Raw genomic sequence first — 26,050 nt, forward strand, 5'->3', positions numbered from 1 at the left:
TCCCTCCCTCGTTTTCAATGTTTACGAGTCATTGACTTGCCAATCCGTTGACGCTCGTGCCTAGTTCAGTGAATTATTCATGGGTTTGTTTTTGTTGTTGTTTTTGTTTTGTTTTTTTAAAGCAAAGTAGACAACAAAAATGAACCGTAGGAGGCCGTCTACTGGAACATGCAGGACGTCGTAATGAAGAGGAATCGTTTCAGACAATCGAACGTTTTTCCCTCCCCTCCCCTCTCCGCATTCTTTATTCTTATTGATTGGCTTTTACGAGTTTTCTTGCATAGACTTGTGTTTTATGGACATCGTTATACCTTTCCTTGCTACTCGTCCTTTTTATTCTCTCTATTCTTGATCATGCGCGAATCTTGCCTCTTTTGGTTCGACACGAATTTTTCATTTAAGACTTGATGGCCCAAACTTGCCTGGAGAACGAAAACAAAACAGAAACGCATAGAAATGTAATTCTTGTGACTCGCATCATCATTCCAACAATGTTGTGATAGTTTACCACCTTTTCTTTTCTTATTTTTTGGTTCTTTGAGAAGCGCATTTGAAGTCTTGTACAAATGATTGACGACACTCGGCCTCCCATCGCTCCACAAAAACTTTCGCTGTATACAAAACGTCTCGGCGCAGAGAATGCGCAAACTGGAGTCCATCATACGAAATACCAAAAACAAACCCCGGGGAATCTTGATACGGCAAGATCTTTTTCTCTCTCTCACTCTCTCTCTTAACACCGGAAATCGGCAAGATTAGACTAGAAATTGACAAAAGGTCAAATAGAGAGAGAGAGTCCCCCCACTGTCTCTCTTTGTCAAGTCTCTTGAGCCATGGAATTTCTGTTGAAGTTTTTCGAAAGTCTTTTTCCTTTTTTTGTCTATCAAAGGAGAAATACTTAAGCGATAGTTTCACCGTATTTGTCATAAAAGTTGACTATTCTTTTTTTGTTTTTCCTGTTAAACGGGGCCGACACTATTTTCTGATTTTTTTTTTTTTGTTTTTTTTGTTTCAAATTTTAACGAGCCAAAGAGGGAGGAGATGCTTCCGGCGACGCCATCTAAAAACATCTCCCATGTGAACGTCTGTTTCGTTTCGAACCAGCGCAGAGTAAAAGTAATGAGCTAAACGAATGGTCTGGAGAAAGGGAGTGAAATTCAAATGGGCTGCCCGCAAGCGGAGCCTGTTTTTTTTTTTCTTTTTCTGCCCACTTTCCTTCCACACACACACACACACAAAAAGGAGTAGAGCAGTGTGTGATCGTCAGGTGAATAGAAAGTCTACGGAGACAACTACCAGACACACTCTCCGTATTTTCTTTATTTTTTTAAATGCTTTCATTCGAAGCTGTTACGACGCCGAGTTATCTCTTCGGACAACCTCTTTTTTGTTGGAGCCATCTTGTTTTTCTTCTTTTTTTTTCTCTCATACGAGGCGGTGTGTGTGTGTAAGAATAATGTGGTACCCTATAGTCGGCGTGTCTTTTTTTTTCTTCATATAATGAAATAATAAATCTTAAAGCTGACTTTACAAAAAGAAGAGAGAGAGAGAGAAAAAAAATGTATACTGCCGCCGATGGATTAGTCGCTAGATTAAAGCCGAAACTACCGGCCATTTGAAACCTTTTCGGTTTAAATTCGCCAGATTTTTTTTTTTTTTTTTTGGCTGCCGTAAGATGATATAACTCTCTCGCGTGTACATCCGGGAAGGAGAGAAAAGAAGCGTTTGCAAGCGAAAAAAAAACAAAAAAAAAAAAAAGATAATACTGACTTTATTTATGAGAGGCTGAAAATTATAGTTTTTAAATTTCTAACAAAATGCTACTTTATATATATATATATTTTTTTTTGAGGAGGGGGGGCGGGCGTCATTTGTACGAAAAAAAAAATAAGTTACCCTTTTTTGGAGTTGCGTTTAAAAAAAAAATACGCGGGATATTTCACACGACCTCGGTATAGAATAGTGGTGACCGACTTGGATACCGTGGGAAAAAAGAGCGAGGTAGTCCATCCGTCATTTGTAGGGTTCTCTCTTGTCACCTACTTAATTTTTTGTTTTTTTCTTTTATCCCGAGTGATATAGCACGAGCGTCCGTGAGCGGCGATCTATTTATTTTTTTTTGTCTCGTTTAATGAGGTTATACTTAACATCCCCGGTTTCGAAACTGATTGGCGTTTTGTTGCATATATCGTCCATCGGAATTGTTTGAAAAAGAAAACTTGGGGTTTGATCCTTTAGGCCATTGGGAAAGGAAAAAAATGATTGGCCAACAGGCAGTTGATTGAACCCATTTTTTTCGTCCAGCCCGCAGGTCTTCCTCAGGTGAATTTTTTTTTTTTTTTGATCAATCCCAACTTAATATAGCGTATACGTATACATACCGTTAACCAACAATGACGGATTTTTATTTTGTAATTTTTGCGGTTGTAATTCTAGTATGAAAATTCTGAGCGAAAACAGCTGTTTCCAGCGGCATGGTATCGATCCGGTTTCATCTAACACAACGAGTTTTATTTTTTTTAGGTCTTTAGAGAGAGAGAGAGAGAGAGACTTCTTTTATCTGGTCTCGACATTACACACACACACACACACACACACCAATTTAATGTGGTGCCACTCTCCTCTTCTCAAGGTTGGCCGGACGCATATTTTGTCAATATAAGGACTTGTGAGGTCAAACGAAAAAAATACAAAAGGGCACCACTAACTTCCAACATTTCTTACGGAGCCATCCTGCAATCAACAGCGTGTCGAGATTTTTCATCCCCCCCCTCTTTAAAAAAAAAAAGAAAATATTTTATTCGCATTCTATTGGGCGTTCGTTTTGTTACCTCGTATTGTGATTTTTTTCTCCCTTCCCGATCGTATGAAAATGAGGACGGCCAAAGACGGAACGGAAATGACCAAACAATGTAGACCGAGAACAATTCGAGCAGGAAACTTTCTCTTGCGACTCTGGCCAACGCTTAATTGAATCGCGGCGATTGTTTAGTGCTTTCTAAATGAATACATCGCCACCCGCCGCGCTACAACTCCGCGTATTATCATATTTTCTTTTCTCCCGTGCTCTTTTTTGTTGTGTGTGTGTGTGTGTGTGTCCAGCTATCGTTCGATTGTCTGATGCAAAAGAAGAAGAAGAAGGGAGAGAGGGTCCTTCTCGCTTATTATTAGAACAAGACATGTGGCGTCGTAATGATAACAATCGTTTTCCGTGGAACAAGAAAATATGGCAAGAAAACAAATAAGCATTAGGTAAACAGCAGATGGAAATGATTGTTAGCCAAAAAAATCTCTTTTATCTCGACTACGTCGTCAAATCGTCTTGAATTTCCGGAATGTTTTTTCTTATCAAAAAGCTGTTCGACATCGAAGTAACGATTATTTTTTTTGCAAAAACCTGTTTCGCATTTTTTTGTTTCCCCTTTAAATGATACTCTGATGCGTCACGTGTTTTATTATTCAGAACGTTTACAAAAGAGAGATGAAGAGTCTGGCGAAGATCGAGCGGAAGCCACGTCATCTGCGTGTGAAGTCAGTTTTTCTCCTCCCTTCGCGCTTATTGCCCACCAACACAATCAAGTCGAATTAGCCAACACCCCGTTGGCAACCCAATTTTCCTCCGCCCCCCCCTCCCACATTTTTTATTTTATGGGTTTCGATATCTCCGCATTGAATTGAATAAGTGAATTGAGACACGTGTGTGCGGCATCGGACGGAAATAATGGACCTTGCGTGATCTGCTCTTGCGTATCACCCCCCTGGTATAAAATTATTTATTGTTGCGATCATTTTTTTTTAATGTTTTTTTTCTGGTATTATCTAACGCCTCCTATTGCCGTCTAATAGCATTTGACTGAAGGGCGTAGAGACTGGCTCTTTTTATTATTATTATTATTATTATTTTTTTTTTTTTGTGTTACCAAATGCAATCAGGCAAGGTGCGTTTCCGGTGTTCCAGTCTGCCAACTTGTCCCTTTCTTTTTCCTTTTTTTTTTTTTTGCACTTGTCTTTAATGATGTCTTGAGGGAACGTCGATATGACCAGGTTCAATGATCTTTGCATATTAGAATGGACTCTTGTTAGGCAACTCGTTGTTGTTATATTCTGCGAAGACCTTCAAGTTAAGAAAATCCCTTTCTTCTTCTTCTTCCATCTCAGCAGTCAGTAAGAAATAAAAGGTTCAATTTATCGTCAGAGATTCTAAAAGAATTGTCTCTGCAGAAGAGAGTGAGACGGAGAAGAGTACGTCACGTGATGAGATTGCCTTTCACGGTTGGCGGTTGTCATTCGCTGAGTAGCTATACACAGAGGATGTTTGGTGTAATTAGTTGTAACAAAGGAACAAGAAAGAAGAAGAAGAAGAAGAAAAAGAAAAAGGGAATAGGGGGAGAGGATCTCACTGGTATCGTCTGTCACTTTGGTTATGTCGGTAACGATTTCCATATCGTGTTCGGCTCTGTTTACGGATGCATTTCCACCCCGCTAGGGCACTAGACCGTGTCGACCATATGTTTTTTAAGAGTCGAACGATTTTGTCTTCAAAATATCAATTCCTCACCCACCCCCACCCCCCACAAGTGATGATCGTATAATTTATCATTTATTATTTATTTATTTATTTTTTTTGTATTACATTTCTACAGGTGTATTCGACAAAGTCACCTCTACCGAGAACCATGTCGGATTTCTACGAAGAAGCTTGCTACCTGTCCAACAGCGAAGCGGAACCGGATTCGGAAACGGAAGATGCCGTCGTTAAACCGGCGGCTAAAGCGGAACTGGCGTGGGATGATCCCCAAGCGCTGCTCAACACTTGGCTAGGAGAATTGGACAATTTGAATATGGTAAGTCATCACATTTTGCTACCTGTTTTCCTTTTTTGCATTTTGCATTTTCGTGGCCTTTTTTGGGCAATAGTTGTGACTAGATTCCGTCACCGGCTCCCGTGAATAATGAATTCTAAATTAGAATAAAGGAAAAGAAAAAAAAAAATCTAAAGAAATTGGGCTCACCTTGGCGCAATTGCCAAACGGCCATTAAAACATTCCAGTTTTTTGCTGTTGTTGTTGTTGTTTTGTTTACATGTTGCGAAGTCGGTAGGACAGACCTGCTCGGTTGAGAATGTTTGAACACGGCGCCAATTTTCTCGCAAAAGTCCCCCACTCCGTACTCCCCACCCGCTCATGGACATTTTTTTGTTTTTGATTTCAAGTTTGTCCTTGTCTACCGTGTATTATTTTTCGTCGGGGAGTGTGGACGAAGGGGCAGGAAGGTCTGACATGTTTTACGACCATATATACCTCAAGACTTTGTGTGTGCATGTTGGTGGTCCCTTTATTATATCATCTTATCGGTCGATCTCGTACTGTTGCATTGCTTATTGATATGACGCATTTTTTTTTTCATTCTCTCTTTTCCATCCGTAACACAATGCGGATGTTAAATGTATCCAGTGGCTGTTTCCATCCTCCGCACACACATTATTCTTATTTTTTTTTTTTTCCTGTTTTCGTATCCACATTTCTTCCTTTGCTCCGGATGGGAAGCAACTCGTACGCTCACCAATAAATCTTCTTACCTAACACACGCTGGTGTATACGCGCAATGAAGAACGGAGATGAGTCGGGATGGGGGGAGAGAAAGAGCGGAAAGGACCATATTCTCCATCGAGTCTCATGGCGTGAGAAAGATGCCATATACCCCCGTCTTCCCATTTTTTTTTTTTTTTCGGGTTATTCCATCGCTTTTTCTCTCGCTTCAGTTTGAGAGGTTATTTGAACCAGTAAGGGGCATGCACACAGACACACACACACACACAAAAGGGAAAGAAAAAAAATGCAAGCCATCTTTATAACTTTAAGTGCCAGATCGTGTCGTCTTACGACGGTAGTGTATGTTCCCTTTCCACTATAGGGCGACAATCATTTGCGCCCCCCTCATCCCATCCCCACCCAAGCGCATCTTGAGAATTCATTTTTATTTATTTTTATTTTTTCCCCTTCTGAATTGCTTAAATTTGGGAGTTATTATTTTCTCTTTCTGAGAACAAGTTTTTTTAAAAATCATTTTCCTTAAAGGTTAAAAACGATTTGTTGGGGCCATTTTGGATATTTTATTGGAGGACCTCCTGTCGATCGATTTTCTTGAAACGGTCCGATCGTAGATTACGTCCAAATGGCTGATTTGGCCTATTGCCTGAAAGGATTTGGCCGTTTTACTGCCTACTTCCAATGATTGTAATAACAAGAGCATCTTTACAAGTTTTTCGTATATTTCGTGAGCGATTTTGGTACCGCTTTTCTTTTCTCTCTTTCTACTCGGCTAGCTTAGATGATTGCACGCCCATCCGCAGTGCGGACTTGAGATGCCCTTTTCTTGTCTTTTTTTTTCTTTTTTTTTATCTTATCTTATTTCAAAATGACCCAAAGAATATAAGAAGTGGCTGCTAACAAGTACAAAAGGGAGAAAACAAAATATCGGTGCCAGATTGTCGGAGGAATTCGAGCGATGCTGATGGAAATTCATCGCTCTTTCTCCTCCCCCTACTGTGGAAAGCGCCGTTTTTTGTTGTCCATTTTAAGAAACATATGATTGCTTCGCTTGTGCACACTTGTCGCGACGGATTTCATCATTTCTTACTCACAACCCCACGTCTACCGGAATGCAATTGCCATTTTTTGTTGATGTTTAAATAGATTTCCCGCGAGGATTTCTTGTATGGTGCGTGCGTAGGTGTTGAGCCCCGAATCTTTGACGCAGTGCTCGCTAAAGAAAAAGATTGTTCGTCCTCTTTTTTTCTGTTTTTTTTTTTTTCAAGGATTGATGGACGAGAACCTCCGCCCAAGAAGTACCGGATCTTTTACGTTGAATCATCCGTCGTCTCGTTTGTCGGTTTTTCATTCCCGGCCCTCCCCTTTTTACGCTGATTCCTTTAGTTGCCAAGTTCTACGTTGTCCGTTAAAACAAAACAAAACAAAAATGGGAATTTGGTGTCAATGATTAGTGTTGTTTCGGACGCCCAGTTTGTTTTTTTAAGGATTTATTATCCTTTTTTTCCGAGTTGTTTTGTCACGAAAGAGCTTCCGGAGCTATTCGTTGTACGTCGTGATGCACCGTAACCTCGATATTTCGGATGGATGTACGTGTGTGGTTTCCGCTTTTTTTTTTCTCTTCTTCTTCTTCTTTTTGGCTTCACAATTGGAAAAGAAGAAGAATAAAAAAACATTTGTTATCTTGCCAGTTTTTTTTTGTTATTTATTATTATTATTTTTATTTGTTTTAACATTTCATTCCACATTTTGGAAGGTGTTTGCCATCCAATCATTGTGAGTGGATAGCAGCGACATGTAGGCATTGTTTCTCTCCCCCCAGAACACACGGGAGGGCGCCGCAGGTCCCGATCCAAACATGGCCAACAATGCATTCCCTCTTCTTCTTTTTGTTTTTTATTTTGTTTATTTATTTACATTTCTTTTTTTTTTTTTTTGTTGAAACAAAACAAGAAAAAAAATGTCCACGTTACCTTGACGGTCGACCTGGTACCGAAATGACAAAGCAGGTACGAAAAAAAAAAGAAAAGAAAAAAAAAAAAGTACGTGCTGCTTTTACTAATGTCCTTTCACTCAGACAATGGTGTGCCATGCCTGTGGAATTGAAAGTTCGTTTTCGACCTTTCTCTTTAATATACATCGGACGGAGGGACAAGTTGGGGGTGGGGGGAGAGACAGGGGGTGAATATGTTGGATGATCCAACACTTGAAATCGATTACATCCAAGCGATTGGAACGAGGGTTTTTCCCATTTTTTTTATTTATTTCTGGGGCCAATAGGAGGATTTTCAAATGAAGGGCTGGGTTGCTCAAATGTGTTTTCTTTTCGAAAAAAAAACGAGGGTGGAGTCGTTGAAAACTCCCCATTTTCTCTCATTGGCGTTGCCATGACTGATTGCCACGGATGAAATCGAGTGACTGATGGAAGTCTAATATGTAAAAAATAAGAAATAAAAATAATAAAACATTCAGCCGAGAAACATATTTTTCCGTGCCACATTCAAAGTCCGGCTCCGCTATCGCGTGTATTAACAGACACGTACGACCCGATGAGATCATTGCGGTTATCGAGAACGCAGCCGACAAATTTTTTTTAAATTTTTTTTCCCCGGCTGTTCAAACACCTCGTGAATCGTTTGCTCTCGTTACGTCGTTTTCTGTTTGTCGTGGTAGCAAATAGATTGTGGACGTTTTTTTTCTTTTTTAACTCCCCTCCCATTTTTTGGGAACAAAAAGAAATTTCGAGACTCGTTCGTTGTCTGGTTCGCCCTGATAATACAATTTGATACCACCCGATGACGTCTGCAACCTCATTTGAATATTTTATTTCTTTTGTTTTTTTTTGGTTTTTTTTTTTTATCTCGTTTTAAATTTCAAAAACTTCACTAGTGGTCCAGTCGTGGACAGACCCGTGGTTTTGCGGGTCGTCGATAGGATTGCAGCTCGACTCGAGCACTTAGTTCCCATTTCGATCGCTAGGTGGCGCCATACGCCACCCGCCCTTTGAATAATGGCTATTTTGATCCCTTTCGATATGGTATCTTTTATTTATCATTATTATTTTTTTTTTAAAATAAAAAAAGACGGATGAAGCACAAAAGAAAGGAAAACAAACAGAACAGTCGTTGTCTTCATCAGTTGGATAGAAGTGACACATGACAACAAGATGAAAGACCTAGATAAAAATTTTGTTTTTCTTGAATACATAATCGACCTTGTTATTAAATCAAGACAAAAAAAAAAATAAATACATAAAATAAAATACGAGAGAGAGGCCTACTTGGGGTTGTAAATAAAAAAAAAAAAAAAAGGAGTCCCGCATTTTTGCTTTTTGTTTGATAGGGGCCTGTCCGGGGTCTGAAGAAGAGTCCCATCAAGAAAGAAGGGGAAATGATGAAGATAGAAATCCATTTTTGAACTTTTACCTCTCATAACGGGGGCTTGTCTTCAATCTTTCCTTTTTTTTTTCCTGTTCTCTTTTGTTTGTTTATTTGAATTTTTCTTGTTTCTTTCATCGTCGTTTCTTCCGTTTTTACCTTGCCAGTTATTAGTTATGTCCTCTTTTGTTTAAACGAAACTACATCACGAGTGTCCAGTGGCTCGGCTTTTATTACCTTCTTTTCTTGTGTGCGCGTTCCATGTGGGCCGAATCGTCCAAAGAAACAACCCCTTCACGTTCTTTTTTGTTTTTTCTGTTTTTGAATAAGGCGTTGGCTCTGCGATGTAAGGAAATATTTCTTCGCTGTTGTTTATTTTTGGAAACGTCCATTTCTTTCTATCGAGCAGTGGTCGTTTTTTTTTCTTCTGGGAGTTTCTGAATTCGGCTGCCGTCCTTAAAAAAAACAACCTTTCAATGCCCTTTCGTCAAGTCCGCCGCAACGCTTTTTAATTGAAGGGCGGAGCTTGAAATCGTAAATACTCTTCATCGTTGCAGGGAGGAGTAGTTTAAATTTTGTTTCCAATTTTTCGAAACTCTTGAAACGATCAGGTGAAAACGCCAACTATTTCAAAATGCGATCAAAATCAAAATGGCGCAAAATGACAAGTTTTCATTTCCGTTCCAGAATGGGGGGGAAAAAAAAAAGGGGATATTACGTCAAAATGATCGACATTTCCCAAGGAAAAAAAAAACACGCAGTATCCATTACGTGGCCACTATAAAGAAAATATTGAAATAGGGTGCTGGCCAATTGCGCTGTAAAAAATAAAAACATTTTTCTTTCTTTTTTTCCTTTCGTTCCCTTTTACGCAACGCCATTTCCTGGCCGCGTTAACCGCGACGTGTTTTCCTTTTTTTCTTCCATTGCAACTAAAAACGGCTGTACGTAAATGCCCCTCAATGGGATGATATGTTGATGGACTACCCCTCCTCCCCCCCAACAGAAAAAAATAAAAAATAAAAAGATCATTTTCATTTTTTGAATCAGCACTTAGCTGAGTTTAGACTGTGACAAACACGTTACGAATGCCCGTGCCAGGCTTTTCGTCACTGCGCGACGATGTCTCCGTTGAAAGTTGTTTCCCCCCTCTGCGAACAACAACAAAGATGAGGGAGGGCACGAAGAAAAATCATGTGCAGGCGGCAGATGTCATAGGATTATATAGACGCACGCCTCGTCACATCTGTCAATCTCGTGTTGCTCTTTGCCAGTCCGGCTCAGTGACTTTCCTCTTTTAGAAGTTGATCGATTCAAAGAGAAAGTAAAAAAACAAGAAAAAGTTTAACACCTGCCATCCCTTTTTGCTCGTTTGTTATGAAAACGCAGTCGGAACACAAATCAAATGCGACGTGAAAGAACAAGGATGCCACACTTTGATTGAAGAGAGCAAACCTTTATTCTTATTTATTTATTTTGATTCAAAGAAGAAGATGCTCTCTTAGTAATACGTGGCTTGCGTGACCCCCTCCCGGTGGCTATCGTAAACTAGAGTCGTGACCGATGGTTCCCTACTGGGGGCACCATCGAATGTGTCGATTTTTCGTTTCGACAACAACAACAACAACAACAACAAAAGCCCCAAATGTTGGGAAGTGGTGGACATGAATTATTGAACGTCGCCAGGAGCAGTCACGAACAGCCCAACACCAGGCAATTTGTAGACGACGTTCATCAATGCAGACGGTTTCATTTCCGATGGAGGGGGGGGGGGGCAAGGTAAAGGTAAACGGGGAAACAAAAAAAAAAAAAGAAAGAAAAAGCCTTTTGCGTTCATCACAAATTCAGATGAAAACACCAAAAGCTTAAATATTCCGACAAGGCGATGCTAATTCGGCGCCAACGTTTCCAGCCCGCCATCAACACACGCAGACTCGAACTGGCCCTTTAATTCTTGATACTTTATTTATATATGTTTGTGGAGATGGCGTGTGATTTCTCTCCTCCTGTCGATCACAAACACAAAACGAAAGACATTCTACATTTTTTTTCTTATTTGTTTCTCATTTTTTTCATATGGTAAACACGTGCTTCCTCCTCCTCCTTACTCCTCTTCAAGATATCTAAACCAACACCTGCCCTGTTCTCATTTATTTATTTATCCCCCTCTTCGGTGAAAATGAATACCCTCCATCTTATCTGTATTTGTGGCAAGAGGGGGGAGGGGGGCAGTACGTCTTGTTTTGTTTTCCATACGAGAGTTTTTTACCAATTGACCATCTGCTGTAGGCCTACTTGCGACTACCTGTTTTTTTTTTTTTAAAGCTCATCGTTGATTGACCGAAAAAAGGGGGAGAACTCCTTAAAAATTGCTTTTAACACGCGTACAAGCCGATTGGTTTAATAAAGAAAAGAAAAAGGCAACAGCTGGTATACCTACACTGGCGCACTGTTGAAAGAAGGTCTCCTTGTTGTTGTCGCAAAAGTTCGAAATGAAGACGACGTTACATGAAACTATGTTTTTCTTTTAAATGTTTAAAACCCCGCATTCGAGACATGGCCACTCTGACTGAACATCATCCGCGCACTTCTGCGTTCGACGATGACGGCAAAGTGCCCCATCCCCAGGTAGCATTATTGTGTTACTGACGCTACTACTATCGATGGCTTCGTCATGCTTAACCTATTATCTTTTTCTTTTTTTTCTTTTTTCTTGTTTTTAAATTCCCTTTCTTACACAACGTGACAAGGAAAACTATTCAAGTTTTTGTGGGTCGTTAAGTCTGACATCAACGATCCGTCACTTTTTTTTCTTCTTCTTCTTCTTCTTTGTTGTTGTTTAGAGAGAGAGAGACAGAGAGAGAAACGGGGTAAGAGTCACAACGGGTTTTCCCGCTTCCTTGTTGTTGATTGAAGTCATTTCTAGTGGAACGTTCCATGATCGATGGATTTCGAAATGATGGCCAGCAGCCCAGCTGTGTTTGGAAGACGGACGGGGCGAGGGATGTTTCTCCCCCCTTTTTTTTTTCTCTCTCTCTCTCTTTTTTTCTAGACAGGCCATTTGACCCCAGCTACTTCTTCTTCTTCTTCGTCGTTCTTCATCGTTTTTCATGTTCACCTTTTTAGTTTTTGTATTTATTTCAAAGGGGAAATAAATGGCTGATTAAACAGATTAGTTGTAACTGATCCTGCTGGATGAACTTTTGGGGCGTAAGAATACGAACGTTGGTTTTGAAGTGAACATAAGCCAAAGTCGTTCGGTTCGATGGGGGTCTGGCCCGTACACGCAAGACAAAGAACGGCGTGTGTCGAAAGAAATATAAGAGCCAACGAAGGGATAACGCTCCACGGAAGTGTTCCCCGGCTCTCTCTCTCTCTCTCTGTCTCGCAGATGTACGCGGGGCGCGTGCTATATTTAAACGACCTCCTCCACCCCTCCCCCCTCACTACCCCTCATTTTTTTTTTTTCTTGTCTTTGCTAACTTGTTTTTTTTTTTTTTTTTGCTTCCCTTAAACTACACCCGGTCGCCATATTGCATCGTGAATTGCAGCATCGCTTAATTTTTTTTTTAATTTTTAAGCTGTTTTGCATGGCACGTTTCAGTTTATTTACATTTTTCCTGGGGGGGTGGGGTGGAGAAAATGGCAATTGGCAAATAGAGACTTATTGGACGCGAGGAGGAGTATATGAAAATTCTTTTCACGTTAGGATTGGGGGGGGGGAGGCGTTCCGGCCACTTTAAGAGAGTTATGTGTTCTCAGCTGGAGTCAATTGTAAAGATTTGGTTTTGAGAAAGTAGACAAATTGAGGTGGAGGGATGATACAGCAATTTTCTGTGTGTACGTACATACCTATTTAATTTTTTTTTCTTCTTCTTCTTCTTCCTTGAACGTAGTGTCATCCACCGCGGCTGCGAGTGTCTCTCCCACCTGCACAATTCGAATAGCTTTTGTGTTTTATTTTATTTTTTTTGTTTTTTTTTAATAACTATGACCGCAACTTACTACCCCGATGGCACAATCACTCTTGTCTTCTTTTGCCCCTATGGAACGCAGCAGGGTCATGTGACATTGCGAGACAAAGCGCGTTCCATCATGGCTTTGTAACATCTTTAGGTTGTTTGGTTGTCGTTGGTCTTTTCCTGGATTAAAAACTAGGTCGTCAAACATTTTTTTTATTGGGTTTAAAAAAAAAAAAAAGAAAGAAATGTCGGACATTATGGAAACCGCGGCCATCAAACGACACTTCCGTTCCATTTCTTTGAATCGTTTCAATGGTCGGCTCCATTGTTTGGTTTTCCACAGTTATGACGTTCGATTGTTTTCCGGGCTGGCATCTGTTTGTCTCGTTAATGAAATCATCTGCATGCGCTGGCGCGCCTAGATGTAGAACTCATTAGATGAACTTTGATGGCGGAAGCCAATTCAGTTGACTCTCTCTCCGTTATTTCCTGACTTTTCTTTTTTTCTTTTTTTTTTTTTGTCCAGCCACAATGAGCGAACACTGGCACTCCTTCATCTTTCCCTTTTTTTCTTCTTCTTCCTACATCCTAGGAAAAAAAATGCAAGGGTGTGAGTTTGTGTTAGAGGGGGAAGATGAGATGTAAGCCTCTGTGTGTGTGCGTGTGTGTGTATAGGCCAGAAGCGGAAGTTGACTCTCCTTTCCTTCCGTTTGGCGGAGGTGGGTTGGGCCAGACATGAAAAAAGAAGGAAGCAACTACTTCTCGAGCACCCTAAACAGATGCCACAGACACTCGGAAGCTTTTCTTTTTTTTCTTTTTTTTCTGGTGGGGAAGTTTGAATTAAAACGAACGTTTCTGTTCGAGAAAAGGAAGTAGAAGAAGAAGAAAAAGGGCAGTCGAGACTTGACGAATCCAATTTTCAAAGGTTTTGACGTCAGCTCTCTACCTCCCCTTTGCTTTTTTTGTGTGTGTGTGTGTGTGTGTGACTTACTAACGCGATCAACGAAAATCTGCGACAACCCACTCCGTGAACTTGTAAGAACATTTTACATGGACGCCTTAACAGTTTGTCGTCGAAGGCGCACAGGTACGCGCGCCGTGCGAAACTAGATGAACCTTACCTTGTGAAAACTCATTTGATAAAGGACTGAGCCTTCAGGCCCAACCCGCTAGCGTAGCCCGGGGGGTTTCAAATGTCGATGCCACGATTGGCGCAACCAATGTCTCTTTTTTTTTTTGTTTTTTATTTTTTCGTTTTTTTTTTGAAAAAGAAAGAAACAAAATGTCACACCTCGCAAGGGACTAATTGTTCGTGCCAAGGACTCTCGTTAAATTTCGTTTCTCGTTGTGTGGCTTTTATGTGTGTGTGTGGGTCTCCAACAACCGAATGTGAAATAGCAGCAGTGAACGAGGTTTTTATTTTTTTTATTTTTGAAATTGAATGCAACGACCCCTCGAGCGTCGTTTGCGTGTGTTATCTCAGACAGCACGAAAAGCTCACGAAGACGCGCACACGCGACTGTCACCATCCAATAGATGGACTTAAAAGATAAAGCGGCAGGCGGAATTGGCCTTTAGAGAAGAAAAGTCCAGAAAAAAAAAAAAAAGGGAATCGGAACAAAGTTGCCTCGTTTGTTATCCCACTCTCTCTTTGTCCCCCCCCCCCTCTGACTCTACTACGTCTATAACTTGGGGCAAGTCGCTGCTGTCGTCGCTTCGCGTCCGATCTATTCGTCTATAGGTTCTCGATTCTTTTATTATTTTTCTCTTCTCTTGTTGTTTGTGTTTATTTGGATGTCTTTTATTGTTTCCTTTCGAAAAAAATGAGACGGAGATGCTAAGGATAGTAGGCAAAGAATCAGATAAAAAAAAAAAAAAAAGGGCCAGCCATGCAGTTGTCCAGCATTGAAAAGAGCCAAAGGGATTCTCCGGGCAGGCCGATGATGGTCGTGCTGATGGTGGGGGCCATGTGGCATTGGTGGCTAAACATACCTCGGTCGTTGTATTATTATTATGTTGTGTGTGTGTGTGTGTGTGTGTGTCTGCCTTTGAAAAATAAGAAGACAAAAAAAAAAAAAAGGTAAGACTGGAATGTGTCTCTGTCGTCGATGGTTGTTGGGTGTTTTCCTGTTATGCCAAACCCCTTCGTGAGGCTGCATAATCATCACTGGAAAAAAAAGGAAAAAAAAAAAGTCTTTATTTCATTCCAAAGTGGAAGTCGCTTGCCGAGGGGATTTATATCCAGATATACCTACACTCAACTTCTTTTTCTTTCTTTCTTTCTTTCTTTCTTTCTTTCTCTCGCTCTTTATGTCCGTGTAGATATATATATAAATATATCTCGGTGGTAGCACAGCGGACGCGCGGTAGCCAGGTAAAAAGGAATAAAGAAAAAAAAAAAAGAGCGTTCGTGCCACTGCATACAACTTACCGACTTAAAAAAACAAAAAAAAAAAACAAATGAAAACGGGAGAACGAACGAAAGAGACAGAATTGACTATACGAAAACGTTAGTTTAAATAGCGGCTTCTCTGTTCGATGATTGTTGCATTCCTTCCGCCGTATATAATAAACCTGTCCCATACATTTTTCTCCCCTTTCAAAACTTCATCCATCAAACAAAACAAAAAAATCACATCAAATTCCAGCGCCTTTGCGACGCCGGAAATCTCCCTCCCTCCTTTTTTTTTTTCGAACTTGTTATACGTTTCGGTTAGCCGCTTAATGCGAGGCTACTATACTTGACGTCTATAGGTGGTACGTGTGTGTGTGTGTGTCGTCTGATGGACAACTCAATTGAAACCGGGTACTAGTTAAAAGAATATAGTGGTAGATAAGCAAGTCGACTGTCTCCTCCCTTAAAGTCTTGACACGGCCCAAAACAGACTGATTAACAGGGCCTCCAGACACACACACACACACAGGGGGCAATTCGGTATTTGTGTGTGTGCGTGTAGAGGAACTCGGAGGAGCAACGAACTTGTGTGCTCCCTTGGTCTCGTATCTTATTTGAAGTTGGAACGCTGCCTAATTGGATTTTCTGTGGCGGCATTTTTCTTTTTTTTGTTTCTTTGTATTTCACGAAGCATGACCAGCTTTTGACCCCCCCTTCGTATTAAACGGATGTCATTTTTTTTTTATTTTACCCTTTGACAACCGTCTGAAAGAACGAACACGAGTTGTAATGAAATTCATACAGCGTCGAAATGGGGAGTTGACGCCCTCTGTTTTTTGTAGTTTTTTTTTTTAGTTCGTTCAAGAAAACCCCCTTTTTACTTCTAGTGTTGTTGGCGTGTGATTGTTCCCCCTCTTTGCATCTATTCAGCCGTTTTTACGTAGACACAGAGGACAGACACAACAGGACTGGAAAAATATGTCGAGAGTGAGAGCTAAAGGAACATGCCCATGTGTTTCCCATTAACACTCTGACGTTACTGCAGCCGTTAGAAGTTTGGGTCAGGACCGATGGTGTGGGGTACACGCCCGGCCATATTTTCTAGGGCGGAGAGGGCGTCAGTGTTAAATGTTTCATTCCCCATTTTATTTTTTTATTTATTTATTTTTGTATTTTTCTTTTTCACCCTCCTGCTGTACATCAACTATTTTATTTTCAATTTATTTTTTTATTTTTCAATCCCCCCCCCACACACACACACAAAAAAACGAAAACTGACAAAGTTGGGATAACCTGGAACATTTCATGACACCACGCAAACCACAGTTTTTGAGATAATTCGTAAAAATAAGTTGTGTATCTTTAGACCATACAACGGGGAAAAAGAAAAATCCCGAATTTAGGGGGCTGTCTTTTCTTTTCTTTGCCCAAGAGTTCAAGTGTTCCAGGTTTTTTTTTTTTTTTTCGTTTTCAAGTTGTTTGCAGCGCACAATAGAGTCGTTGGTGGGGGGTGTAAAAAGGCCGAGTCGCTTGGTACAAGTTAGTAAATCCATACGAAAAAAAAAAAAATAAAAATAAAAACCCAAGCAGAGAGTATAGAGGGTCAGAGAGAAGCCTTGTGTTTAGTATTTCACGTTTTCGACAGAGACAGAGAGAGAGAGAGAGGGAGTGAGGGGGCTTATAGCAGAGTAAAAGCGTGTGTGTTGAAGAGTCAGCGTTGCCAGTTGCTTCTCAGACGCCCACTGGAACGGATGGAACCAGTTTCGATCCCGCATTTGATTACAACAGACCGCCCAGTTGTTTTGCGTGTGCGTGTGTTTCATTGTTCCTGTGTTGTTTCGGGAAGCGTGTGCGTCACGATCTTACGCAACGTGTGATTCACCTTCCGCTCTGCAAGTTTTTCACACTTTCAATTGTATTTTTGTTTATTTTGTTTTGTTTTTTTTTGTTTCGGTTGTTGTTGGGCCAAACAGTGCCATGTGAATCGCCACTATTTGTAGAGAGTGATATCGAGCTGGCAATCTTCCGACAAGTCTTTCCGGTCCAAGGAAACGAACGAACGAAAAAGTATTTAAAGCACACGCCAACACACAGTGGGCTGTCCCGAGTTATACACACTCACACACACACACACACACTAGCACACAGCCTCTTTTGGTTTATTTTTGAGTATCGAAAAGACGACCATCTTGTTTCCCTTTTCTTTCTCCTCTGGTGCGTGCAGTCGTTCATTCTGAGAATGTTAGCGACGTGCTCTGTTGATTGAAAAGCCTGCATTTGAAGTTGCCACGACATCATCAGACCGAAGAATAAGGAAAGAAAGAAAAAGAAAAAGAAAATCTTATTTGATGGATGAGCAAGTTTCCAACGGATACCATCCAGATCCCGTTCGAATGGTCTAACATTGTGGGCTTGACTCTGTACCGCAATCAAACAAAAAACCATAAGGAAAAAAAAACAAAAATTAAATATACTCGATTCCGAAATATCTATTCCAAAGAAACTCAACGCCATACGTTTTTGTTTTCTCTGCGTACGTGTGAAAGAAACGGAAAAAAAAAAACACAATCCTTTTCAAGCCACAAGACAATGTGTTGACTTTAAAGTAGTGGTACAACAAATGGTATCGGACCTTGTGCCCACTTAGTCAACCGTTATACAATCTGTGCTATCGCATTCGAAAAGAAGCGATCCGGTCCGCTCAAATGGGACTCTTCTTGTGCGTGTCGTGATTAATCGGGAGAAGAAAGAAAAAAAGAGTTTGCCAATCGGTTTGTGTGTGTGTGTGTGTGTGTACACAAGGATACCATTAACAACGTGTTTTAAACCTTCTCGGGAAGTGAATCACGAGTCCGTTTTGAACGTCATTTGGATTTCAATCGATTCGAATTTGGTTTTCTTTTGACCGACCTTTGCGAATGTTGACGGAATGAAAACTTGAATACCATTTTTAAGTGGCGATCAAGTTTTCAGCTGTTTCAATGGTCTTCAAAATGGACGCTGCTCTGCAGCAAACGCAATGGAATATGAGCGTCATAATGGCTGACAACGACGAACCAGATTCGGATGAAGCCATCTCCGATGACGAGGGTATTGAGGGTTTCAATGTAAGTCTCCTCCCCTTATTTTCATTCGTGTTCACCCACTACCTCTTGGTATTTATTCTAGCATTTTACGCTAAGTCTATGAGAACTTCTTTTTCTCCCTTTGTGTCTATTGTGCGCAGCATTTCTTTTGTGTCATTGTTGTAAAAAGAAAAAAAAAATCAAACAGCAGCCGGCTGCAAGGGTCGCTCTGCTGTATTACTAGTCGCTCTTTTTTGTTTTGTTGATTTCAATGGCCACTGCTAACTGTACTGGCAATTTAGTAAATATTCCAGTTGCAGCTTGTTGAGATCTGACAATATGCTGCCCATCAATGCAATAGAGAGGACGAGTGGCTAGAAATTACTTACGGCTGAGCAAAGATTGGGCTTTTCTTTTTGCCCTGTACTAAAAGAAACGAATAGATCAAGTTTCAGTCGGATGTCATCATGCGGTTTCCTCTTTTAGAATAGCAGTCATTAGCCAATCGTAGAATGCAACAGTTGTTTAAGCATCTGTCATCAGGCTGTTCCGGTTCACGCACCGAAGGAAATCAAAAGATAAACACACATCCCCCCACTTGCATCCGCATTTCTATAACCATATCCTTCTATTACAAATTCCATCCGTTTTATGTTGCACGCTCTCGAAGAAGAGGCTTCACAAAAAAGAACTGTGGTGTGCTTCTCCATGACCCCTTCTTCAGCCCTGTGTCTGAGGGATTACATCCCAGCTTTGCAATAAAAACCTGAAGTTGTTCTCACTTTATTTGTGTTTGAAAAAAGGGATCCCAAGGTTGGTGGAAGCCGATAAGACTAGGACGCAGGCAGGTCAAGTACGTCGACGACCTTTTTAAAAAAAAAAAAAAAAAAAAAAAATCACATACGTTCCGGGTGTGTAAACTGAGTTTTCTCGTGTGTTTATAGTTTGGACAGAATCAAAAGAACGGCCTTGCCTCCACCGCGAAATCCTGGCCCCCCCGTTGTTGATTCTAAACTTTTCTTTATGCCTCACGCCATATAGAGCAGCTGAAAAGGGAAGTACGAGAATGGCATTTATTAAGCCTAATAGGGAAAGAAATGAAGTGAGATCTACTGTTAGTAGTTCCTTCTTTTTATTTTTTAATTCTCACACGAGACCCATAATTGAATTCATGAAAGGAACAAATGTTTCAACTGAAGTTTGAACCCACCGGATGTAATGGAATGTTTAGTAATTCCGTCAGCGTCTATTTTTTTTTTTTTGAGGGGGGGGGGGTTTATTTATTCGCAAACATATTCCAAAGCGTCGCTTGTTCTCCTGTATAGCGATGAAAGCCTTCTCTTCTTTCTTTTTTCGACTCCTTTGAATGTTTTCCTTGGAAAGCGAAATGTTTCGACATTAGGCCATGCGAAGTCTGTTTCAAATATGTGTGTGTATGTGTGTGTGTGTGTGTGTGTTCGTGTGTGCGTGTTTGTTTTCTTGAAACGACGGCCAACTTTGGTCGTTGTCTCGCCCACGTTTGGGTGGGTTATCGTGGCGTCTGGCTGTCCGCTCTCGAGTGTAATTGATAGGATCACGTCAAAGCTCTTCCTTGGCCTCGAATGGCCGAATTCGTCTCCCGTTCGTTGATCACACAGACCGGCCTGTTTTTGTTTCAAACCTGGCAACGCCGACGTGATGTTACGGTCGGGTATTTAAAAGAAAAAAAAAACCAAAACAAGATAAACTTTTGTCCCCTATTTTTTCTTCTTTTTTTTTTAAAAGATTTTTCTCTAGTTACTGCTGCCACAGCACCTTTAGCTTTTGCTGAAAGTACGAGAAGTTCGGAGCGGTTACTGCTATCTCAAAACTTGGTTGCTTTCCCTCTTGATAACTTGCACCCCCGTTTGCAATAATCAGCTGAGGAAAAAACGAAATCTGAAAAGAGCAGCAACTTTCTTTTTATCCTATCCTTATTTATTCATTTATCTCCATTTTCTGATGTTTTCTTATTTTCAAATTTTAAAATGCCAACCACGCACGAAACGTTGCGAATGAATGACGTGACTCAATTGGCCCTGACCATAGCAACAGCCGATTTTTGTTTGTTTTCTAGGAAGTTATCCTTTTTGTTTTCTTTCTTTCTTTCTTGGACTTGTGCTGGTGCTAACTGACGATTACACAGCTTATCGATTGTCCTCCTTGACTGTGACTTCGTGTACGGGGGATCAAGTCGGCGCGCCGTACTTCATAACGCCCTTGATTGCTATATGCTGGTCTCGACTTAAACGCCGCACCATTTCTGACTTTCGTCAAGTGTCACGATTGCCGTTTGTTTGTTTTTGCTATTTTTCTAGTCTCTTGTGTCGCTGGCTGTTTCCGAAAGAAAGAAAAAATACGATTGTTTGTTGGTTTTCTGTTGTGCATTTCACGACACACAAGAAGACTATGGAATAATTCGCTTTCTATCCGGGGGAAAAGTTGGTTATTCTTTATGCTTCCTGGGGATATATAGTTGGGATTTTGATTTTTTTACATCATTTTTTATGTTGGTAGTGGCCCGTTCCGAATCGTTTCTAACCGGACGATCACATTCGGCCAAGTTGAACAATAGCGCTTTAGAAATTCACTTCTATGTAGTACGTACTACATTGTCGGTATTGTTCTCTTGTGATTGCAGGGCTTGGAAAACGGAAGTACCGTAGCGGCGGCGGGAGGAACATCAGGACCTCGCCCACTCACAGTTCCGGATGTGGATAAGTTGCAGCTGCTGCACGAACCGCGAATCGACAGTTATCGTTTTTCCATGGCGAATCTAGAAGGTAATTTTTTTTTTTTTTTTTTTTTTCTTTTTACTTTTCTCAACATAAAATCTCAATGGCTTTTCGTACGTTTTGATGGGATTAAACATGTGTTGAAAACACTAAGCGTTCGGTTCTTGTTAAAACTGCTGTTTCCTTTTACATCTATCCGATTACGACCATTGGCGAAATCGAAAACGTTTTGTCTTGACCTCGTTTGGCTTCCAGTCTCATCCGCACAAAAGTCTGATGGACCGAGCGTTTGATTTTCGATGGCGTCAATTCCATGACGTCCATTTTTTAAATTCATTTTTTAAATTCATATTTTAAATTCATTTTTTAAATTCATTTTTTAAATTCATTTTTTAAATTCATTTTTTTAAATTCGTTTTTTAAATTCATTTGTTTTGTTTTGTGTGTGTGTGCATATGTCAATGCAGAATCGCAAGATGGAGAACTCGATGCTATTTTGAAGGAACTCTGTGCTCTTGGATCTCAATTTGATCAAGAGCTTAAAGACGACGATGTTCCACGTTCCGCCACCATCAGATCATCAGGTAATGCAAAGCAAACACAACGTCGTCTTTTCTCGTTAACTTTGTACACATTCGTTTACTTGTGTTTCAGTAGGACCAATGGATACTTTAAAGAAGATGATGAACAGTAACAACGATCAAAACGAACAATTGACGAAAACGACCCACACACGATCGAATTCCGGCGGATGCCAAGGAAATATTAAAATGAGAATCGATTTAACCCCAGATAACACAGATTCTACCAGTAGAACTGACTCAGGTGAGTCAATATATAAATTTTTATTTTATTATTATTATTTTTTTAAATGTCACGTCACATCCAACTAATGTGCCAAATATTTGCTTTGCTTTCCCCACCCGTCGTCCCCTACCCACGGCAATGCGCAGGAATGAGAACAGAAAGCCCCGATAATGATTCAGCTTTTTCGGACAACATTTCGATGCTGTCCAGCGAAAGCTCTGCCTCATCGGGAGCCAGCGCTGCCAGAACGGACGCCTCTACCAAAAGTTCGACATCGAACGCTTCGTCTACGGGTTCGTCGACGATAGTGGCAGCCGACGAAGCGGCGCGTCTCAAGTCGGAAAAAATCCGTTTAGCCTTGGAAAAGATGCGAGAAGCCAACGTGAAGAAACTGTACATCAAAGCGTTCACTAGCGACGGCAGTACCAAGTCGCTGCTCGTCGACGAAAAGATGACGGTCGGCAACGTAACTCGGATGTTATCGGACAAGAATCACGTGCGCATGGAGCCCAAGTGGGTGCTGGTTGAGCACCTGGCCGACATGTACATGGAGCGCTTCTACGAAGACAATGAAATGCTGGTAGATCAGCTGATGTTGTGGACACGCGATTCGCGCAACACGCTCCTCTTCGTTGAGAGACCGGACAAGTATAGCATTTTCTCTCGGCCAGAAGACTATTTGCTGTCGTTCAACTCGTCGTCGGAGAAGGACCGCCATCTCGACGATGACGGTCGATCGGCCTTAATCGAAGAATTCTTTTCGGGCACCGGCGGCAACTGGCGTCGGTGTACCCGAAATCGAAGGTCCACTTTACCTCAAAGCTGAGGGCAAAAAAGCCTGGAAGCGATTCTACTTTGTCTTGCGCGCTTCGGGCATCTACTACTCACCAAAGGGCAAGTCGTCGTCCAAGTCTTCCAAAGACCTTGTCTGTCTGGCCACGTTCGACGTCAATCAAGTCTACACTGGCGTCTCGTGGCGCAAGAAGTTCAAATCGCCCACAGATTTCGGCTTCGCCATCAAACATCCCAAACTGCAGTCGAGATCGTCAAAGTACATCAAGTACCTGTGCGCCGAAGACGAAAGAACCTTGGCCAGGTGGGTGATGGGCATCCGCATTGCCAAACACGGACGGGCCTTGTTGGACAACTACCGCGCGCTGGTCGAAGAGCTGGCGCAGGAAGATTTGGACCAGCTGGCCAACGCGCGCAGCTTTTCGTTGGCTTCCGTCAGCCTAGGCGGCGCCGCCGCAGCGACAGCGGCCGTTTGCGTCGAGTCCTTGACGGACGAAAACGAAACGCCGGTCAACACGCTCGAACGCGGAATATCTGGGTTCCCCAATGCGTCGAGGCCGCTCTCTCGACAAGACAGCCTTAAAAGCCGAGCGTCCAATTCTTCATCCAGCGGATGCTTGTCGGAGCGTTCCAGCAACGGCACAGCCACGCCCACCTTTGAAAATGCATTCGATTCGGACTTCCCGATGGGCACCATTAAGCGCAAGCCATCCATGACGCCGAAGCTGCCCTTGACAACGACGACGCGATTGCTGGTCAAAGAACTCGAGGGGGACACGGTAGATGGCCCATCGGCCATGGAGGCCCGCAACACGCTCAGGCAAAGCTGCCGAAAATCGCTTAACGAGGAGGTGAATACGATCCGGCGCAAAAGCAACGCTGCATCCAACGCTGCATCCAACGCTGCATCCAACGCTGCATCCAACGCTCAAACGGCTCCGGTCAGCTGCGTTGTCGATCCGTCGCGATCCGTCGTCCACGAGATGAACGATTCGCAAGATGTCGATTCGCTACCGCTACCGCCGCCACCCACGTTCAGCTCTCCAGACGATGGCATTAGCTGCGATGCAGATTTGCTGCCTCCTCCTCCGCCGGAAGCTTTCAACCAGACCGACTGCGGTTCGTTCCCGCTTCCGCCAGCCGAATTACTTGCTTCCAACGCCTCTTTTCTTCCCTATCAACAGTCCATGTCTCCTCGCATATTGAGATCCAAGCCTCCTAGTCCTACCCCTCCGCCACCGAGCGCGCCTGGAACGTTGAAACCCTGTTTGAAGTCGAGCTCGTTGCTCCCTAACGTACCGCCGAAACCTTTGATGGCCGTTGCGAAGCGGGAGGGTGTCAACAATCAAGCCATCTACGCCAACTCTGGCAAATCGGCCATGCCGGCTCCTCCTCCACCTCCGCCAACGCAAAGCAGCCCGAGCAAAAAGAACAGGAGGATCACGTTCGACGAACACGTCGCCTGCAGCCCGTCGCCGATGAATTCGCCTCCGAAACCGCCCAGACCGCCCGTCCTTCCGAAACGGGTTGACCCTTTGCGTTCTTCGCTGAAACAGCAGCCGATTCCGCAGAAATTGACGGCCCCCGGGTGCACGGTGACTCCGCCGCGCGAGTTTCTCAAAGACCTGCAACGGGTGATGCAGAAGAAGTGGCAGGTCGCCCAGAAATGCAAGGACGACACGGAAGTGACGCCGCACTCGGTGCTTGGATTCAGAGACCAACCGCCGCCCATCGCGCCCGTTCCGGCCGCCTATAAAGAGAACAGTGTCCGTGCGTGGGTGGCTGAGCATTACGGGTCCGGCTCTGATGTCAGCTCTTCAGATAACTCGATGGGCTTCTACGAGAATGTGTTTGTGCCTTCTTCGTCGACGGTCGCCACCTCTGCCACAAATGGCGATGACTATCGCAACACGGTCGAACTCCGGGAGTACACGCATCCATACTTGCCTGTTCATCCGAATCACACGCATTCAGCGCGAATGAGCTCGGCCTCGACTGGGACGAGTGTTTCGACGACCAGCAGCAAGCGCCTACCCCCTCCTCCGCCGAAGCGAAGCGAAACGACCCACTTATCGACTCGAATTCATTAATTTTTCAAGCGTTCCAAAAAGAAACTAAAAATAGCAAATACCGACCATGTCTTTATGTACATAGGATGAGACGACGTCTACATTCGTCAGGATTTAATTTTTTTTTTTATTTTAATTTTATTTTTTTAATTTTTCATGTGTGTTATTATTATAATTTTTTTTTCCAAGAGAAGGAGTGCCTTGTTTTTTCTTTCTATTATTATTTTAGTAAAAAAATTTTGCAGAAGTTTTCCAGAAAATGTTTTGGGAGTTATCTGGTCAGCGCTGTGTAAGCTACTCTTGTTGCAGCTCTTATCTTAGTTTAAATGAGAAAATGCAGCACCTGTTGGCGAATTGGTATCAAACATCTTTTTCTTTTTTTTTTTTCTTTTCTTTTCTTTTCTTTTATCATTATCTTTTTATACCTAATGGTAATTATAAAAATCGCTAAATATGATTTGGCGTCACCCAGGATATCGTGCCGGTAAACTACTTAGCGAAAAAGAAATTTGCTACCTACCAGCATATATATATATATATTTTTTTTTAACTACTATATTTTGAGAAGAGTAAGATGCATCGCCAAGTGCCAAATTAAATATTCGCGCTTCTTGTTGACACTCCAATTACATCCCCCATTTTTTTTTTTTTTTTTTTATTTTTTAGTTTATGTTTTCTTCGTCTTTTGCAGTTTCCTGATTCCCCCCTCGCCCCTGTTTTTTTGGTTGTGTGATTACTGTATTTCCTTTACCGTCTCCCCATACTGATATCCTTTATCGCATTTGATCTTGTAAACCGTGGCGCTGCAGGTCACTATTTTATTTACCCACCCAATTATCTTTGTTGTTTCATAAACTTTAGTGGTTTTGTCACATGATGTAGGAGCATCGGATTTAATGCGAGAACCTGCTTATTCATCCACTTACTTGGAGCTGTCCTATATTATTGCACTGTAAATCAGGTGTGCGCGTGTTTGTGTTCACGCGTCAAACAGACGAGCGTGTGATGTTGGTTTTTCGTATCGGGGGAGAAAAAAAAATGTAATGGGGATCAATGAATCGATTTACACAGGTTTCGATATTTGTGTTATGTATCATACATAATATATAACGTGTATTACCGTCTTTCCTTCTTATATACAGTTTCTCTTTTCTGTTTTAAAGTCGACCTCATGCGCTGCTGGTATATAATGCTATTTCAGATGTGTTAATAAAAATCAAATACAGTTTCGCAATCCAGCGGAAAGATTCCACGAACTTTATCGCGTTTTTTATTTTAATT

At 41.9% G+C, this 26,050-nt stretch overlaps 1 protein-coding gene across 1 annotated transcript in view; it reads left to right on the top strand.

The window, feature by feature from the left end:
• LOC116928913 (abnormal cell migration protein 10) overlaps positions 1-26,025 on the top strand; it is a 30,700-nt gene extending 4,675 nt beyond the window's left edge. Inside the window, 6 exon segments of the mRNA XM_032936050.2 lie at positions 4,644-4,844; positions 21,008-21,149; positions 21,569-21,685; positions 21,756-21,926; positions 22,055-22,686; positions 22,688-26,025. Coding sequence (XP_032791941.2) covers positions 4,677-4,844; positions 21,008-21,149; positions 21,569-21,685; positions 21,756-21,926; positions 22,055-22,686; positions 22,688-24,790 — 3,333 coding nt within the window. The 5' untranslated portion in view covers positions 4,644-4,676 and the 3' untranslated portion in view covers positions 24,791-26,025.
• Positions 26,026-26,050: the final 25 nt, after the last annotated feature.

This window comes from Daphnia magna, linkage group LG8, assembly GCF_020631705.1.
Source record: "Daphnia magna isolate NIES linkage group LG8, ASM2063170v1.1, whole genome shotgun sequence".
NCBI classification, from domain to species: domain Eukaryota; kingdom Metazoa; phylum Arthropoda; class Branchiopoda; order Diplostraca; family Daphniidae; genus Daphnia; species Daphnia magna.